This window comes from Thamnophis elegans, chromosome 9, assembly GCF_009769535.1.
Source record: "Thamnophis elegans isolate rThaEle1 chromosome 9, rThaEle1.pri, whole genome shotgun sequence".
Classification (NCBI taxonomy): Eukaryota; Metazoa; Chordata; class Lepidosauria; order Squamata; family Colubridae; genus Thamnophis; species Thamnophis elegans.
Window position 1 is genome coordinate 56,174,317 of NC_045549.1, and position 18,948 is coordinate 56,193,264.

Sequence of the window (18,948 nt, forward strand, 5' to 3'; positions counted from 1 at the left end):
AACTTATTTCATTCTTGTGCACTTGGTATATTTTGGAGCATTTGGGGAGAAGGAAGGAGCGGTTGGGAAACAGTTATCACAAGCACTCTCATTTGTGATTCTGTAGTTCCAGTGAACTGTCCAGTTTGCTGGGAGGGGATGATATATAAACACACAAACCTGTCCCTTGCCCTTTTCTTCTGCACCTTAAAAGAGGTTTGAGAATCTGAACTTGTGAAGAAATTCACACCCATTACTGTTAGGATATATACAGAAGGCCAAAGCCTTGATTAGAAGGTACATGGTGCATTCATCTTGTTGAAACTAAAAGACTTGGGGGTAATCCAGCAGGTCCCAACCTGAATACCATCATGCAAGAGAAGCAATGTGTAGGCATGAAAACTATTGGAATGTGTAAAAAGAATCCCAAAAGTTAGACATTATAATTTTAGAGACGAGTATCTAACTTTACTGAAAATAAAGGAATCAACTTTTGACTAATTCCTGTATCAGGGATTGACTAACATTCTCTCTAGGCATATCAAGCTTTAGCTTTTTTCTGCTTCAAAATTAAAAAAATTAAGCAAAATTGTGCTGTTTAAATAGGTATAAAAAGAGGCCACACTTTTTTCAAAAAGAAAATATTTGTAATATAATTAAATGGCATCTGTGTACTTGATATGGTTTACTCCAAATAGAACTATGTTCCAACAAGGCTAACATTTGTATAAGCCAACCGCATTTTTATTAACAGTACACTAGCAGTCAAAAGATGCATCTACTATGTCTTTACAAAATAATTTATTAAAATAGTATTCCTTACCCTGATTGGTTTCTAAAAATGAAAATGTGAAAACTGGAACATATTTGACATAAAGAACCAACCAAGCTTTGAAAATGATTATGTGCCTTAATCTACCTGTGGAGTAAAAGCGAAGTTTCACAGCAGCATCTTTGGTCAGATGTATAGTTTTTAACCAAAAGCTCAAAAACGAAGAGAACAGTTGTTTGAAGCTCTTCTTGCACTATTGTTTTGTACATTATATGGATTTTCCCCCTGTTAAATAACATTTTGATCATGAAATAACATGCTATAGTTCCATAATCACGAATATTGATCACTCGCTGTATTCTTTGCATGTAAATACAAAAAGTATCTTCATTCTAAGACCTGTATGAAGCAGAAGCTATCTTTTTAACAGTATGTTGTATTTTCCCATCTTTTTGTCGCCAATTATATATTCTCTAGTTTAATTTTGCGCACAGATGTTAATATATTTATGTAATGTGATGTGTAAAAGTTATTCAGAAATTGAATAGTTTACCTTGCTGCAGAGCTGTATAAAAATGCAAAGGGTTTGTAAAATCTTTCAGATAATGAGAATGTATGCTATGCTTTCTAAATCATAATTTTCATTTATTGTATGAAATGTCTTTTTTTTAATGCTGAAAGGCCACTGATTGTAAAGAAGACCCTTTGAGTCACTTAACCAGCCTTCACTTTATCAACATTTTATTAAATATTGGGAAGCGGGGTGACATTTTGTGGGAAGTTAGACTACACTCAGATTAAAATGGTTGCAACCTATCTCCTGCTTTTTCTTTTCTGAATTTGTTGTTTACCATTCCAGTTGTCGTTTGCTTTAAAAATAAGCCATCTAATCCTATATATCACTTATCAAAATGCTCTGAAAGACATCAGAATGCCAATGGAGAAAAAGGTTCAGTTGAACACTAATTGGATTCCTCCTAATTTGCACTTGTTAGGAAAAAACTTGTGTGGTGACTTAAGTTCTGCTTTGATCACTTTTGGTAGATTAAATTTACAACTGAAGATATGGATGTATTTGATAGCCAACTGATGCAGAATACAGGTACCATATTTTTTGGAGTATACACCTTTTTTGCTCAAAAAAGAGGCTGAAAATCTGGGTGAGTCTTATACACTGAATGCAGCATTTTTTGCTTCCCGAAGCCCCGCTCCTTCACCAAAATGGCCGTGCATAGCCTTTTGGAGACTTTCAGAGAACTCCTGGGGGCTGGGGAGGGCAGAAATGAGCAATAAATGGGTCGTTTTCCCCCCCCCCCAGCCTCCAGCAGAACTCTGTAAGGCTCCATAAGGCTATGCATGCAATTTTTTTGACAGAAAATGGGCCCATTTTCACGAAAAACACGCTGTTTTTGGGAGGTTTGCAATGCAAAAACTCCCCCCCCCTTTTGGAAAGTTCTTTAACTGATTGATGAGAATTACATTGATCAAGTGCTGTGCCAGCAGAAACAAAGTCTTAGGTGCTGCAGATTGTCAGTGATTTCCTTCTCCAGCACATGGATACACTTGGAAACATCTACCTACCTACCTACTCTCTCCCTCCCTACTGTATTTCTCTAACTCTATCTACCTACCTACCCTCTCTTACCTACCCTCTCTCTCCCTATCTACTGTATTTCTATCCCTATACCTACCAACCTACCTACTCTCTCCTTACCTTTCTACTGTAATTCTCTATTTCACTCTCTATCTATATATATCCCTTTATCTACCTACCTACCTACTCTCTCTCTCCCCCTACCTACCTACTGTATTTTTCTTTCTCTCCCTCTCTATCCCTCTATCTACCTACCTACTTTTTAAAAAATTGCCTCTTCAAAATCTTGGTGCACCTTATACTCTGAAAAATATGGTATTTATTGACTTATAACTAATCAAGTACAGAATTAATCTTAAATTGTGGCAGTCATTAAGGCAGTCATGATTTGACCATGACCAATTTTATCATTGAACCACCATGGTGGAGATTCAATGAACACTGCAGCCATTAACCAAATGCAGTGGTTATTAAGTAAACACCATGGTCCTTAACTAATGCACTGTACTCAATGGGTTTTTTGCTGGAAATCAAAGATAAATCTGATATTGTGGTCATGTGACTGTAGGATGCTGCAACTGACTATAATCAAGTGCAATGGGTAACACAATTTCTCCTGGTGCAGTCTATGAATGTGACTCATATGCAAGAGACCCAGGAATATCTCATAGCAGATAGGTATATTCTAACAATGAATGTATCGTATTTTCGAACTATAAGATGCACCTGACTATAAGACACACCTAGGTTTAGAGGAAAACAGACAGCCACAAAGACAGAAGAGGCGGGGTTCAGTACTGTAAAAGAACCCTGCCGCCACAGCCCGTATTTTTCGCCCCATAAGACACAGATATTTCCATTGTGGGGTTTGGTGGGGGGTGGGGGCGCGGAGTGTATCTTATGGAGCGAAAATACAGTAGTTTAGTACATAGAATAATAGAGTTGAAGGGACCTTGAAGGTCTTCTCCCTTTACATTTTCATACATGGATGCTGCAAGTTTGTAAAACTATTGGCACTTCAAGACATGTTAGGACACATGGTTTTGGTTCTGAGGTGCTATTAAGAGAAGCAACACCTATCCAGTTTGAAGAACCATAATGAATATTCATTTGTTCAGCGTAAAAAATCAATATTCTTTATGATTAAATACATTCAGCTTTGGACAGTCTGCATCCTTCTAAACCCTCCTTGCATTACTAATACTAGTCTTTGATGGGAAGACACTAATTTAAAATGCTTACTTTTATAGTTCAAAAAGTTAGCATGCACTTTGCAATGTACTTCTGCTAGTTCATAATACATATGGCTGTTTTATTGATGCAGTTCTGTATTAGAATGATTTTCATTTTTAAATTCTTAAGGCTAAAAAGCTTCCAAACTTTTAATTGAGAGGTTGGAGGAGGGAATTTGTATAAGTCACTTTTTTGTTGAAGTAAAAATAATTTCTCTGCCATTTTAATAAATACTACGAACCATCTACAATGTTTTATTACATTTCACAAAGGACAAATTTCAAAATACGTTTACATTTTGAAAAACAAAAGTGATTTAACCATCCAAACAGCTTTTAGAGTAACAGCTTGAACTATATATGCAGTAAAAAATGGTTGTAATTAAGTATAATTCTCAACCATACTTAATGGGCACTATTTTTTTTATTAAAAAAAATAGAGACATCTTTGTATGAAATATACCACATTAAAATGATTTTATCTTTATTATTCAGCATATAAAGCAAATTTTAGTGACCATCAGATTTGGTTAACCTATTCTTTGTCTAGAAGCTTGGAGAGATCCATCTTCGCTTTTGCAAGAGCTCTTGTTTTGATTCGACGGGTTGGTTTGGAAACAGGTTGCTGAATTTCTCTGCCAGGAAGGAAAGATATTTGAGATCAATGGTTTTAATAGGACACAAGGAGTTGTTTTTAAAAAAATTAGAAGCCACTCTCCAGCTCCTGAGTTCATTTCTGTGTGTGTGTGTGTGTGATGTATGTGTGTCTATACACACACACACATATAGGAAACCAAGTTCTAAATTGGTTTATAGCAGTACGTTCTGACTTGGTGGACATGCTTTTCATTGTTTTTCCAGTAAATAATAACAATTTGCTGTAGATGCTTTTTGCAACTTATTGATTGCTTAAGGACCAGGTCTAAAAGTAGTTACTTATGTTGGTATCCAATTCTAATGAAGGACCAGCTTATATTGGATTTCTCTTAGGTTTCTTACAGCAAGATGATATAAATGTAGTTATGAAAACTTCAAAGTGGTTATCTCTGCATTTTGACAATAAATTGTTCATGTTCCAATTAATTAAAGTAGCTTTATTCTGGTAGACTTAATGCCAATCCTCTCTGTAACTCCGAGGAGAACCCCATATCTAGAGCTGCAAGAAGAGGATGCATGAAGTCTAATTAGTTACATTCAGTGTCATCTTTCTGCAAGAAACCTGGCTCTCAAGTGACTTGATAGATATACAGCTTACTCCATAAATTCTGTAGTTGGGGAAGGTAAATGCAGATCTAAAGGCGGTTTAAGTATATTGATAATCACCTGCCTGGATGTAGAGGATTTGTCTTAAGATTAAAGTGTAACTGTTCAAGCAACATTCAAACCTTTCCTTTCCCTAATTTACTCAAAATTATACATACATTTTATAATTACATTTCTGTCTAGTCTCATTAATAGATTGACATTTTTTGACAAACCTTTAAAACCGTAAAAGAATGTGGTTGATAGTTACCAAATTGGGTTTTATGGGAGCTAGTTCCTTCTCCAAAATAATAAAATAAAATGATAATATCAAAATAGATAAGTGGAAAGAACCCATCTGCAGATCTTTTCACTATTTATCTTAATTTTCACCTGAGCACACTTTCTTTTACTTTCCCTCCATGAGAAGTTGCCACCACCACCTTCTTCCCATTAACACAGTTCCCACTCCTGCCCCCACTCCTTCAGCTGCTTTGGACATTAGCCTCCTGCCTGAGCTTTTTATCATGGCTAATCAGCCAAGGGAGCAGATTAGCCACAGGCAGTCAAATTTAGTCCTGCATCCAGATGGCACTGAGGGGAAGAAACAATATCCAATTAAATAGTCCTATTTGATGCTACCTAATGTTCTTCAATAAATTAACCCATTGAACTTTGCTATCACTCTACAGAAAAAAATGTATAGATATACATACTGTATGTATACTTATGTGCAAATGACCATTCAGTTTACTACAGGGCAGTACTTAATGTCAGGTGCAAGAAACCAGAAAGCACTGTGTTTATTCCATGTAACCTATACACAAGAATCTAATCTACTAATGGGCATGAGAAATTAGTGCCAGGTCAATGGACTTCTTCAAGAGACTTAGGTCTCTTTTGGGGTCGTAGGGAATCAGGCTGATGATGTGTTTGACCTCCACCCTTGGATTCAGTCTGGACATCTACACTAAATAACCCAATATAACTTTTTAATCACAAAGACAGGAGAAAATTGAAAGCATATGTCTAATCCTAACAGCAGGAATTATCAGATAACTCAAGGAAATTACCTGTCACTTTCAGATCCTTTAGTTCTAGAGCGCCCACTTTGCTGCTCAGTCTGCACTTCTATTTTTCTCAGACCTAAAAGGGATACACAACGCATACATGTCAATGTTTAAAACCATGAACCCGTCATTTCTTCAGAGGTGTTTCACAGAAAGCTGCACCTTAGCATTTTCATGCCAAACCAATCTTATTTCATTCTTGGACAAAGTGACTAAATTAGTAGACCAGCAAAATACTGTGTACATAGTATATTTAGACTTCAGCAAGGCATTTGACAAAATAGGCAACAACCTACTTTATTAACAGAATAACAGAGGGCAGGACAAGAAACAGTGGATGGAAACTGATGAAGGAGACAAGCAACCTGGAATTAAGGAGACACTTCCTAACAATGAGGACAATTAACCAGTGGAACAGCTTGCCTGCAGATGTTGCAGGTGCTTTATCACTGGAGGTTTTTAAGAAGACACTGGACAGTCACTTGTCTGAAATGGTATAGGGTCTCCTGCTTGAGCAGGGGGTTGAGCTAGAAGACCTGCAAGGTCCCTTCCAGCTCAATTCTGATTCTGATTCCAGTTCCCTCTACCCGCAATGAATCTCCTAAGTGTCCAGTGTTATTGGATGTATCTCCTGAAAATTCAGGTAGTCTTCAATTCATGAACACAATTGGGACCGGAATTATTGTTGTTAAGTTGGTACTCTTAGCCAGAGAGTCCATATTGCAACAAAAAGCAAGACACTGCACTTGAAGAGAAAGCCACTTCAGTAAAGTCAAAATAGTCCCAAAACCAAGTGTCCATGTTTTTTAGTTCAGCGTATACATACACTCACATATGGCCTTTCTTTAGCCAGAAAAACACTTATGAGAAAGCTATACAAAGCAAAACTGTATTTGTTTCAGAGGATTATTACCTTTTGTTGCTCTGTTTCTTGAAGATCTTGGCTTTAGAGGTGTGTTCTCTGGGTCTTCAGTAGGAGTGATTACTTTATCACCTATTTAGGACAACATATCATCAAACAACTTGAACAAAGTTAATGCCCATGTTGCTATTCTAATCAGAGCATCTCATGCTAATTATAATGCAGAACATAGCTCCTGATTTTGGGAATGCAAATACAAGGAAGTTTCTCCCTTCCACTAGCTTCTGAGACAAGGGCACCAATCAAGGCTAAGTGAGTCATTTGAAGTTATTCAGAGTACTATACCTCTTCTAATATCAAGGAAAACATAGCATTTGCAGTCTGCACAAATTATTCTGTTAACTAAAAGAATAGCAACCATATTCCTAGTCAGAAACTTCAGAACAACCCCACTGAGTTCATCACTGTGTGTTGAACCAGGGGGATTGGCGGAGAGGCACACAAATATATGAATGAATGAATGAATGAATCTGTTCCACCTCCATCTAAACAACCTATTTCCCAAGCTACATATGAGTCAATGACTCTGTAAGGGCCTGCCTCTCTCTCCTGTTCAAGAAAGACAATGCAATGCAAGACAATGCAAAGCAGGGTCTGAGTTCCTCCCAGACAATTCCATTAGCATAAAGTGGTTAGAAAACCCCCCCTCTCAGTTTGATGTTGAATGAGCCAATCCACAGATGTGAAGATATGATTGTCTGAGAAAGAGATGAGTCGTTCCCATGCGTTTCTTCTGTGAGGCTTCCAAACTTGAGAGAAAACAGATGGCCCTCCCCACTTGTACATACCCCAAGGTAAATCAAAGCATAGGGCAGAATACTGACAGGGTAAAAGTTATAAACTTTTACAGGATACATGGGAAAACAGAATGAGAGCAATGTAAGTAAAAGAATCCGGGGTCCCCTCCCAACTTGAATGGCAGTATAAGGATCTGACAGACTCATTTCTTGAGTAAAAATGACTCTCCCCCTCCCCTCACTTAAAAGAAGCATAAACAGTGATTATGTGTTCAACAGTCCTGGAGGACAGGCTTCAGGACAACCACTAAAGAAGGGACAGAAGTGAAACATACCTGAACCAGGGCTTCCAGTCCCAATATTCAGGGCAACATATTAATGCCAACATAAAAGTCATCCATGAATTTACATAAGGGTATTATGTAAAAACTGAGTAATTTCTCCACCTTTATAGTACAACCATAACACACCATTCTCTCCCATACCCCATTTCCCGCCCTATCTAGAGATTATCCTCTAAAGAATTCAAAAAAATACAGTATGTATGTTCTCTATGTTACCTTCCTCATTCTGGTCAGTGGACGTACATGATTTATTGCAGTCCAAATTGTTTTCAGCTACTTCTGCAGTGTCTTTTTCTTTTGAAACATGTCCATCAACAGGGCTTTCTTTGTTTAAATTGTTCTTCACTTTTTCAACCATTTTTAAAGACACTTTATCTTTTACTTTCTGTAATAGAGAAGTAAAGAACAGCTTATTTAGAAGTGGGCATTTGTTGATCCTAGACATGTGTTGGTGCTGGAATTGAATGTTGGGCTAAGAAGTTCATTAAAAAATAGAAATGCAAATAATCTTTCTCTATGAATAGTATATTACTGCAAATAACATGAGATTATTTTATTAATATTTGAAAACCACAGAAATCACTCAAAACTGATTTTGGAATCTGTGAAATATAGTCATTAAGAAATAAATGATTCCCCATTAAAGATTTTCAGGTTTTTCATGTGATTCTCTGACTTTTCAAACTGAGAGTAGGAACGGGGTGGGGGTGGGTGCTGCAAGCAAATTTGAACGGGATGGGTTGAAGCGGCTCTTGGCCAGAAGCAACTCCTTCGGCCCATAGAAAGGGAGCCAAGAATCCAGCAACTATAGCTTCTGTCTCTCTCTCTCAACTCCTCCATCCAAAGGTTTTGCATGGATCTCAACACCATTAAGTCCAAAGACCACTCCACATTGCCTCCAAAGGATAGGCACAGGAGAAGAGTTTTCAATAAAGTGCTTGGCACTTAGGCTCACTCAAGTTCTCCTCCACTCATTCTGACAAATTCCCCAAGAGATAGCAGGATAAGGAAGAGGATGAGAAGAGGAAGATAACAACATAGAAGGCTAACAAGACTACACAGGTGTCCATATGGATTGGGGAGGAGCTCAAAAGAGTCAAGGTGGACTCTGCTGCAAAACACCCAGATCTTTAGAATCAGGCCAAAAGAAACTGAGAACTGACACTGAAGTAAATGCCCCTATTTCTTCATTTAGCACTGTGATGGTGAACCTATGGCAATGCATGCCAGATGTGGCACACAGAGCCCTCTCTGTGGGCACACTTACAGTCGCCCCAGCCCCAAATGTGTTTCTCCATCGTGTTTCACTCAAATCAATTCCAACTTCTCACGAAAGAAAAAGATCTCATGAAGTTGGAATTGAGTTAACTTTTTCACTCACACGCTTCAACAATGGGGGAAACGGGAGTCCCGTCCTCCTCCTGAAGCCCATTATGATGCCATCATCTCAGCAAGAAAAAGCAGTTTCTTTTCCTGCAGAGTTGGCTGTGTTGGGATGCCCTGCCTTCCCACCAGCCAGCTGAGCATGGGTGTGCTGCTCCTGGGCTCGTTGGCCTTCAGACGTCATTCCTACCACCCATCATCAGATCAGGGGTTCCTTCCACCCCCACGGGAGGTGGGGGGGGGAGAAATAGAGAGGGAGGGAAAGAGAAATGATATTACAAAAGTTTATCTTTTTTATTGTTGCTAAACCTAATGTTTCAAAAGCAGAGGAGGTCACCCCAAAGGAGTCATTGAGAGCTGAATGCCAAGAGGCACGGATTTCCTCTGCCTTCTGCATTCCCACCCCACAGTAAAGGAAACCAAATGGGCCGGGGTCTCCCCGCTAAGCATCCCCACCAAGCCCATTTACAAACTACACCAAGTACGACTCCAAATGTTCAGCTCGCATGCCCCTCTTGGCCAGTGCTAGCACCACAGCAAGGAAGGTGCACACCTTGCCTGCTCCGCTCTCACTGGCCAGAGGTGGGGCCCGACGATGACGGCCCAGCCAGAGCACAATGTTTGTTTGCTTGCAGGTTGCATCCAAGGAGACAGCTGCATTCAGGCTGTCCGGGGCCCCACCACGGGGGGGGGGGGGAGGAGAGAGGGGGTCTCCCCAACAGGATCCAAGTTGGAGTTGCCTTATTTTGTGTGGATCTCTAATGTTTGGCTTTGTCTGCCAAGGCTCCACTCCCCTTCCACAGCCCAGGTGGTTGGATTCACACAACACCTGAAGCTGGACAGGATAGCATAGATAGATGAATGGATGGATGGATAGACAGACAAGACACAGAGAGAGAGAGAGAGAGAGAGAGAGAGAGAGAGAGAGAGAGAGAGAGATAAAGAGAGGGGGGGAGGGAAAAAGAGAGAGAAACAGAGTCAAAGAGAGAGAGAGTGAGGGAGGGTAAGAAAGACAGAAAGGGGGGGAGAAAGGGGGCAGGGAAAGAAAAAAGGGGGGAGGGAAAGAAAGAGAAAGACGGGGAAAGAGAGAGAAGGGGGGGAAAGAGTGAAATGATATTACAAAGGTTTTTCTTTTTTATTGTCACTAAACATAATGTTTCAAAAGCAGAAAAAATGAAGGGGCATAAAAGTGCATTTATCATGTTTGTCAGTACAGTTAGCTGAACTCTACATTGTTTATCATGATTTTAGGTAGTAAACCCTCATTATTCAGGTTAAATTGTCATGTTGGCACTTTGTGATAAATAAGTGAGTGTTGGGTTGCAGTTTGGGCACTTGGTCTCTAAAAGGTTCGCCATCACTGATTTAGAATCATGGAAGAGGGAAGGGTAATGTCTACCTAAACCTGCATTGAGGATGCATCCTATAGGAAATGACTAAATTAATCTGACCTCTTTTTCTTCCCTCATCATTCCCTTTTTATCATCATTTATTCACATTGATGCATTAATTTCCCAGGGTGTTCTGGCTGGTGACTTCTAATGTGACGTCTAGCATATTGATAAATGAACTTCAAACAAATTTATTATTTTACAGGATCATGGCACCACAATGTTTGATTAACCCTGGCTTCAGGGTTTTTCCTCAGAAGAAGTTAGAAGATAAGGAAACCTGATGGCCAAAGAAAGATAATTTTTAATTCTTAGCTTTTGCAAACTCAGGTTTTTGGAGAATGGAAACATTAAATAACGGGCAAATAATGTTTCTTCTCACACACACTGATACCCTAAGACATGTCTCAGAAATTTTACAAGAAACCCACTAAATCTGTGTTTTTGTATCATTAGGCTATGGCTTACCACAAGAATGTCCTCCAATAAATCCATGAGGTCATTTGTGAAATCCTTACTGAATTCTAAGGAACAGAGAGCTTTTGCGTATATCCGGACATCTGGCGCACTTGGATCCGTCAAAATTTCATTGCAGATTTTCAGCGCTAAATTATCATGAACGGTCAAACCCTGAAAAAGTCATTACAATATGCTAATTATCCAAGTATAAATTGTCGACAATTTCAACAAAAGTATTACTGCAAGGAGGCGGCTTTAACCCAGATTTTGAGGGCTTTCTAATCTTCGATCAAACAAAACAGCCTCCTCACATACGATTTACCTTACCTGGCAGTTTTGAAAGTGTTGATTCAACCCACTGGGCCTTGTTAGATCCACCAGAAGTTCAGCAACGTTAGCTACATCAATCTCTGACAATGGTGATGAAGCTGGAGCATTAAATAATATTTGCAACGTTGGAAGAAAAGCTTCTTCAAAGTATTCCTGATTAGTTCTGCATTTTTAAAATGTAACAGGTGAGGCCTTAACATAACACAGCATCAAATGCACCCAACAGCATCAATTTCCAACTAACATAAGAGAAACCAACTCTATGTTCAGATGAAAAAATAAGGTCTCTCGTGAAAGTGGCATAAGATGCAAATGACAGCATAGAGCATAAAGATAGTCTAATATTCTAAGAACAGTAATTAATATAAATCTTACTGTGGTTCTTCTGCTTTTTTATAGCATATGGTATACAGATACCTAACAGCCTTACAAACTAAACCACAGTAAGCTGCTCATGTAAAAAACATTTAGAAGCATCTGTACGATAAGATTGATGTACACCCAGTAAAAAATCAACGAAGATTATGTTTAAGAAAATATATAGCAAATCACATGGTTAAGCAGTTGTTATTAATACAAATTTAAAAACGTCACATTTTTTTCTTTTTAATTAAGTTCACTTTGAGCTATTTAAAATACAGGTAGTCCTCATTTTACAACCACAATTGAGCCCAAAACTTTTGTTGCTAAGCCAGACAGTTAAGTGAATTTTGCTCATTTTACAACTTTTCTTGCCACAGTTAAGTGAATCACTGGAGTTGTTAAGTTAGTAACACAGTTGTTAGGTGAATCTGGCTTTCCCATTGGCTTTGCTAGTCAGAAGATGTCACCTTGAGGCTGGATTATTGTAACGCGCTCTACATGGGGCTACCCTTGAAAAGCGTTCGGAGACTGCAGTTAGTTCAGAATGCGGCCGCGCGGGTGATAATGGGTGTGCCGAGGTACACCCACGTTACACCTATCCTCCGTGAGCTGCACTGGCTACCTATTGGTCTCCGGACTCAATTCAAGGTGTTGGTTATCACCTTTAAAGCCCTACATGGCTTAGGGCCAGTATACCTTCGAGACCGCCTCCTGACACATACCTCCCAGCGACCAGTAAGATCCCATAGATTGGGCCTCCTTCGGGTGCCGTCGGCCAAACAATGTCGGCTGGCGGGCCCTCGGAGGAGAGCCTTCTCGGTGGCTGCTCCGACTCTTTGGAACCAGCTCCCCCCGGAAATCTGGACCATACCCACTCTGATGGCCTTCAGGAAAGCCGTAAAAACTTGGCTGTTCCGGCAGGCCTGGGGCTGTTGACCTCACTGTTGAATTTATGAGGGATGACTGTTGTTTTAAATTGTATTGTTGTTATGTTCTTTTTATATTTTCTTGTAAGCCGCCCGGAGTCCTTTGGGATTGGGCGGCATATAAAAGCTTTAAATAAAAATAATAATAAAAATAAAAGGTGATCACATGACACTGCAACTGTCATAAATATTAATCAGTTACCAAGTGTCTGAATTTTGATCACATGACCATGGGAATGCTGCAATGGTCATAAGGGTGAAAAATGGTCATAAATTACTTTTTTCAGTGTCGTGGGAACTTCAGTCACTAAATGAACTGTTGCAAGTCGAGGACTACCTGTATAGAAAAAGAAACTACAGACATATCCATATACACAGACTATACCTATTTGAATATGCAAATAAAGGGAAAAAAACTCCCAAGGCATGTCGGAGACGTATATCCTCTTCTGTCACTGGATTATACCACAACAAAACCAATCGAGAAAGAAGCTTAGCACTGATTAGCCGGCCAGAAAATATGAGCTTCACCAGTCCCTCGGCAGCTTCGGTTCTAAGTTCTGAAACCTGGAGAAGAGATTTAAACAAGTGTATTCCAGTAATTATTCCACAGGAAATTGGAGCTGCAACATCTACCCTGTTTCATTCTGCAAGACTGCATTTACAGATAGTCCTCAACTTACAACCACAATTGAGCCCAAAATTTTCATTGCTAAGCAAGGCAATTGTTAAGTGAGTTTTGCTCCATTTTATAACCGTTTTTGCCACAGTTATTAAGCAAATCACTGCAGTTGTTAAATGAATCATGTGGTTGTTAGGCAAATCTGGCTTCCCCGAGACTATGGTTGTTGGAAGCTGGATGGGAAGGTCACAAATGGCAATCACATGACCCCGGGACATTGCAACTATCAAATACATGTCAATTGCCAATTGCTCGAATTCTGATCATGTGACCATGGGGATGTTGCAATTTAAGTATGAAAACAAATCATAAGTCACTTTTTTCAGTGCCACTATACCTCTGATTGGTCACTAGAAGTTGTTAATCTGAAGCAATTAAAAAGGCTCTCATGACTATTTCATCATGTCTCTCATCAGATGAGTGATGTATAACTGACATTGTTAGCATTCTTAGTTTTTTTCATGCATTTTTTATGTTGCTAGTGCCAGTCAGGGAAATATTTTGCTCAAGTTTTCTCTTTATATTCTTCCACACATGAAATTAAAATTTACATCCATATTTGCTAGTTTCAATCATACCTCACTATCTAGAAACCCAGAAAGAAGCTGAAGAAGATTGTGAGTGGTAGCTGTTTCTTCTTCTGTTTCCTTAGTTTTCTCACTCTCATTTTCTTCATTTCCAGTTTGAACTTTTCTGTCTTTGAATGGTTCTATTCCAAATATCATTACCTGGTCAAACAGTGCCTTTAAAGCACTCAATTTTACCTTCGTTTCATCAATTTGCAATACCTGAATAGGATTAGAAAGAGCAAACAGAACCTATGAATTCATATAATTTAAACTATATTTCATTGGTTGAGCAATTTAAAAAAAGTCATTTTGACCCTTGCCTTTTCTCGGACTCTTTAAAACAGTTCCAAATTGGGCTACAAATCTGAAGTTGACGAATGGCCTTCTCAAAATCTGCATGTTTCTTCAAACATGCAATCAAGACAGAAGCAAAATAGCCAATTTCTGGTGAAATGTAAAAATTGAAGATTGAAACTGAAGCAGGGGATTTCTGATACACATGGAGCTTCCATGTGTTTCAATACTCCATCCACAGACCCTCAAACTGGCCCAGAACTGGGCAGTCAGCATTTGGTCATACTGCCAAGAAATGTTGGCAGCAGTATGGCTATCTGGAAAGTTATTTCAGAATAGAAATTGGAGTTTTATCTTTCTTCTTCTATTCCCATCCTTAGCCTTCCCTCCACCTCACATCTTTCTCAGCTGTTTCCCAATCAACCCCTTCTGCAGCTTCAAACTGGTTGAGGGACCAAGTCACATCCCCAACCCTAGGAAACTACTCTACCTTATATTACACCCTCCAGAAGAATGCCATTCTACCATGGATATAGGACAGGTGTTTCCAAACTTGACAACTTTTAAGACTTGGGGACTTCAGCTCCCAAAATTCAGTTCTGAGAAAAGTCCACAAGTCTTAAAGTTGCCAAATTTGGAGACCCCTGATGTAGGACAATGGAAAGAAATGTTTCCAATGTTTCAAGTCCAACATTCAGAACATCAGGCCTTGAATAGATGCTGATATTACAATGGAAAAGTATGAGTCTGCATATAATTTATTTTAAACAGAATGTGAAAGTGAGAAGATAGGAAATGAAGACCACAGCTGTTTGCAGCAATATGGAATGACAGCATTGGTGGTCCAGGTTTGCCTTCTTTTTAGTTAGAGGTTTCACTTCCCAGTTATAATTTCCAGCAAGATCACTACATAGAACTTGTGGCCAATTGTAAATGGCAAGTATTTTCTACAAGCTGGCTATTCCTCTGCAGCCTACCCATCCACTTGCCCTCTTAGCACAGTATAAAGCAACACTGGACCTTCGTTAAAATTCCAGGATGCCAACGTAGTGGCTCCCATCTACTTGTGACAGACTTCTCAATCCAGAGAGGGAAGAAGTGTGAGAAAGAGACTCCAAGTAACTTCCCTTTAATTACGATAAGTTGCATAGGGGTTAGGTTTTAAAGTGTCTGGTATACCAGAGTCTCCTAGCAACAAAGATCTTTCCAAGGTACTAATGTTTGGCTTAATTCGTCATCTTTACAGGACCTGATACTGAACTTGAAAGTCAACCAAATGCCAAATGGTATGTATGCCTATTGAAAGCAAAGTGGAGTTTCTCTGGGCCCCCTTCACATATTTTACTACTCTTTTGGACTCAAGAATACCTGTGGCAACAGGAACTCTTTTTCCTCAGGGTTCCCAAAGTCTATCAGACATTTCATGAGAAATGAAACCTACTTACCTGCAACAGCAAAGTGAGGTGCTGACTTGCAAACTCCTTGCTCTGCAGGCCACAACAGCCCAAGCACAGCACCGCCATGTTTCGCACAGCAGGATGGATATTAGTAATTCCTGGAATTATCTAGAAGAACAAACATAGTAAGACATATTGATCAGAAGAGAACCTTGTAGCTGCTTGCTTGCTTGCTAAGATATATGGTTAACTGAAGAGACCAGGGTAACCAAAAGGGATTTTTAAAAAGCCAGGATGGCCAACCTCCTAACCTCCCCTTGAGGATGTTTTTGCAAACAAAAAAGCATGAACTGATTTTAACAAACGCTCACATTGGTGGTCAAGTAGACAGATGGGTTGCTCAGATTTGTTTGAAAGAACTATATAGGAAAAGGACACAATCCAACTTCATAAATGGAAAAATAGTGAATCTCTAACTGATATAAAACCTGGAACTGCACAGAAATTAAAACTGATTCCATGTGCAACCCAATGGAGGGCTGAAGTAGAAAAGCTGTTTGAGGTGCCTGCAAGGTGAAATTCTATCCAGTTCAAATAAATTCATTTTTTGCTGTCTTTTGTGGATATACATTGCACAATAGAATGCAGAACAAGAATAGCTACCTGAAATAGAAAAAAGTATTTGAGACCACATATACCTGCTCCTGCTCAGCACAGATCTTCTATATTGTGATACGTATCATAAGGTTACCACATACCAGGGATTCAATTATTCCATCCAACGTAGGTCCTAACCCTTTGGAAAGTGAGATCTGCTTCAGAAGTTGGTTGCACATCATCAAACACTTCAGAAGTGTTTCTGGATCACTCTTTTAAAATAAAAGCATCATAATTTAGTTCAGGATTTTGGTCCGCCCAAATATCTACAATGCTTTCTAATAGCCAAGAACAAAATGAGCAGCATTCAACAGAATTAACCATTTGTTTCTACAGGAAATCAAGCAAAATTTGATCCTATATTTATCAGTGACTCGAACTGAAGATGATCTGCTCAATCAATGGCCCATCTTAAGATCCCTTCTAGTTGCAGATTGTTCCAAAGTAGCAGCCTCCTTCCAGCAACTATCACTCCAATTCCCATATTTCACATCTAGTTTTATTTTGCAATGATCCAGAGTTTGGATTTTTTTTTCCCTAGCCCTTCTACATGAGAAATAGTCCATGTGTAGAAAACTATATTTTTTACATAGGTAGATACAGAAATATTCTGGGTCATTTCTTTTTTTAATAGGGGGCACTAGCATCAGAGGTCATAGCAGGATTTTCAGGTTTCTCTTCCTGTGGAATCCTTGCTGTTTTCTGAGCTTGATTGTTTTCTTCAAGCATTTCATTACCCAACGAAGTAATATCTTCAGTCCTCAGTTCAAGTCCGAACTACAAATATTCTCTATTCTATTCCTCTTCTAAAAAGCCATTTCAAACACAGTTTGAAAAAAGTCATTTTATCACATAGTTCTTAACATGTAAATGTGAAAAAACTGTAAAGACTAGAGCAAGTGTAAAATACAGAACCTTTTCCACGGATATCTCTTTAGTTTCGGATTCTTCCGCCTCTTTCAACAAGCCACTCTTTATACCTTCTAGCTCTATAATCCTCTCCTTTAACACAGAAGCATGGCTGAAGTCTTGTGTGGCTACGCACTTCTCCAGAGTATCCCTTGCTTCCATGAGTTTCACTTTTATTTCTGCCAGCTGAAAAAAAAAAACAGAAATTATGCCCTGGAGATACTGGGTATTACATTATGGCTTCTACAAACAGTAGACATCCCAATCACCCTGACTGCTGATTCCTGCATGCACCCCATTTTCTTGACAGTGGCAATGGATTCTGTCATTGTCTACTTGCAAAAAATATTTTTTGTCTTTCCAATCTAGTCCATAAGTTTGGAATTTTCTGGTCTCCCATGCTCATATCAAAAGAGCTAGATGCTTCTCAGTTCCTGAAATCAACTAAGGTGGGATAAATCCTGCTACCTCATCAGAATCTGGAATTAACAACCTCTACTGGTATGAAATCTATGCAACATGAATATTAAAAATACCATCATTTCATACGACTTTGTGCTTCTCTCAATGAAAATAGTCTTTTGAAATACTTTGTGAGATGTAAAGTACCATACAATAAAAATAAAATAAAATAAACCACAGTAAAGTATACAATAAAGTTGTTTTAAAACAATATAAAAAAGGGAGGAAAAGAAACTAAAGTACAAAAACTGTTCACCAGTTTCTCAGCAAAGGCCTGGATGAAGAAGAAGTATTCAAGTAATTTAAAAAAACCCCACTGAGAATAACAATTTCAGTGGACAATATAACAGTTGAGCTTACCATTTGGAAAAGAATAAGACAACTAATCTTATTTAATATAGTTTTAGACCATTCCCTGTGCAAAAGCCTCTCCAAATCTGAATTTGGCTCAGCTGATGGGCAGCCAAATATTGCTTCAATGGAGGTAACGTGTCCATGGCCAGGTGACCCACCCTACAACTTGGTCACCATGATCTGGATCAACTGCCCTTTTCAGAGCAAGTGCAAAGGTGGCTTGGTGAAGGGAACTCACACTGACACTGAGTTTAACAGGATGTACACAATAGCCAAGGCTCTCTTTGCAGCTGGGAGATAAGCCCAATGTGCTAGAAGTTGTCCCCAACAAAGGAGGCCCCATCCTTCTACTTTATTTTCTTCTATTCCAACTTGTACTTACATACACCAGAGGAAATCAAAATCAACTGCCATCTTTATCAAGCTTTATAAAAAAGAATTTGAAAATTTGCCCTCTCTAATCTTATTAATTTAATCATCTGCATTTCTGGGAAATAACATTCAGATTTTTCAGAAGCTGCAAGAATAATGCAATAATAGTTATTTCATTTTTTTAAAAAAATTACTAAAGAAGTGGTACAATCTCTCCATACCTTAAGCTCTTGTTTTCTTATCTCACTTGCGTCTTGCTGCTTGTCTACTGTCATAATGGTTTCCCGCGTCTCTGAAATTATTTCAGCAACCTGAAAATGTAAATAATCACCAACGTGAAATTGAAATAGGTTTGGCAAACTTATTTTATTCCTGTCATAAAGCTAAAAGACCATTGGCTTACCTGAACAGTCGTTCTCTGGGCACTGCGGGAGAATCCAAGCATGGGTTAAATTCAGTCTATTCGCCCAAGAACTGAGTTAATTTTCTTAGCTACGCCTCCCCTCGT

General features: G+C 38.9%; 1 protein-coding gene across 2 annotated transcripts in view; it reads right to left on the reverse strand.

The window, feature by feature from the left end:
• Window positions 1-3,819: 3,819 nt before the first annotated feature.
• Window positions 3,820-18,948, reverse strand: part of NCAPG (non-SMC condensin I complex subunit G) — a 33,982-nt gene continuing 18,853 nt past the window's right edge. The window contains exons 11-22 of one of the 2 annotated variants that reach the window (XM_032224553.1): window positions 18,662-18,751; window positions 17,259-17,438; window positions 16,445-16,555; window positions 15,735-15,854; window positions 14,005-14,214; window positions 13,130-13,311; window positions 11,453-11,618; window positions 11,135-11,296; window positions 8,136-8,277; window positions 6,803-6,883; window positions 5,893-5,965; window positions 3,820-4,212 (exon numbers count right to left, since the gene is read on the reverse strand). In XM_032224553.1, coding sequence (XP_032080444.1) covers window positions 4,113-4,212; window positions 5,893-5,965; window positions 6,803-6,883; window positions 8,136-8,277; window positions 11,135-11,296; window positions 11,453-11,618; window positions 13,130-13,311; window positions 14,005-14,214; window positions 15,735-15,854; window positions 16,445-16,555; window positions 17,259-17,438; window positions 18,662-18,751 — 1,617 coding nt within the window. In that variant the 3' untranslated portion in view covers window positions 3,820-4,112. Of the gene's footprint in view, window positions 4,213-5,892; window positions 5,966-6,802; window positions 6,884-8,108; window positions 8,278-11,134; window positions 11,297-11,452; window positions 11,619-13,129; window positions 13,312-14,004; window positions 14,215-15,734; window positions 15,855-16,444; window positions 16,556-17,258; window positions 17,439-18,661; window positions 18,752-18,948 lie in introns of both variants that reach the window. The other variant, XM_032224552.1, reaches the window with a different exon arrangement.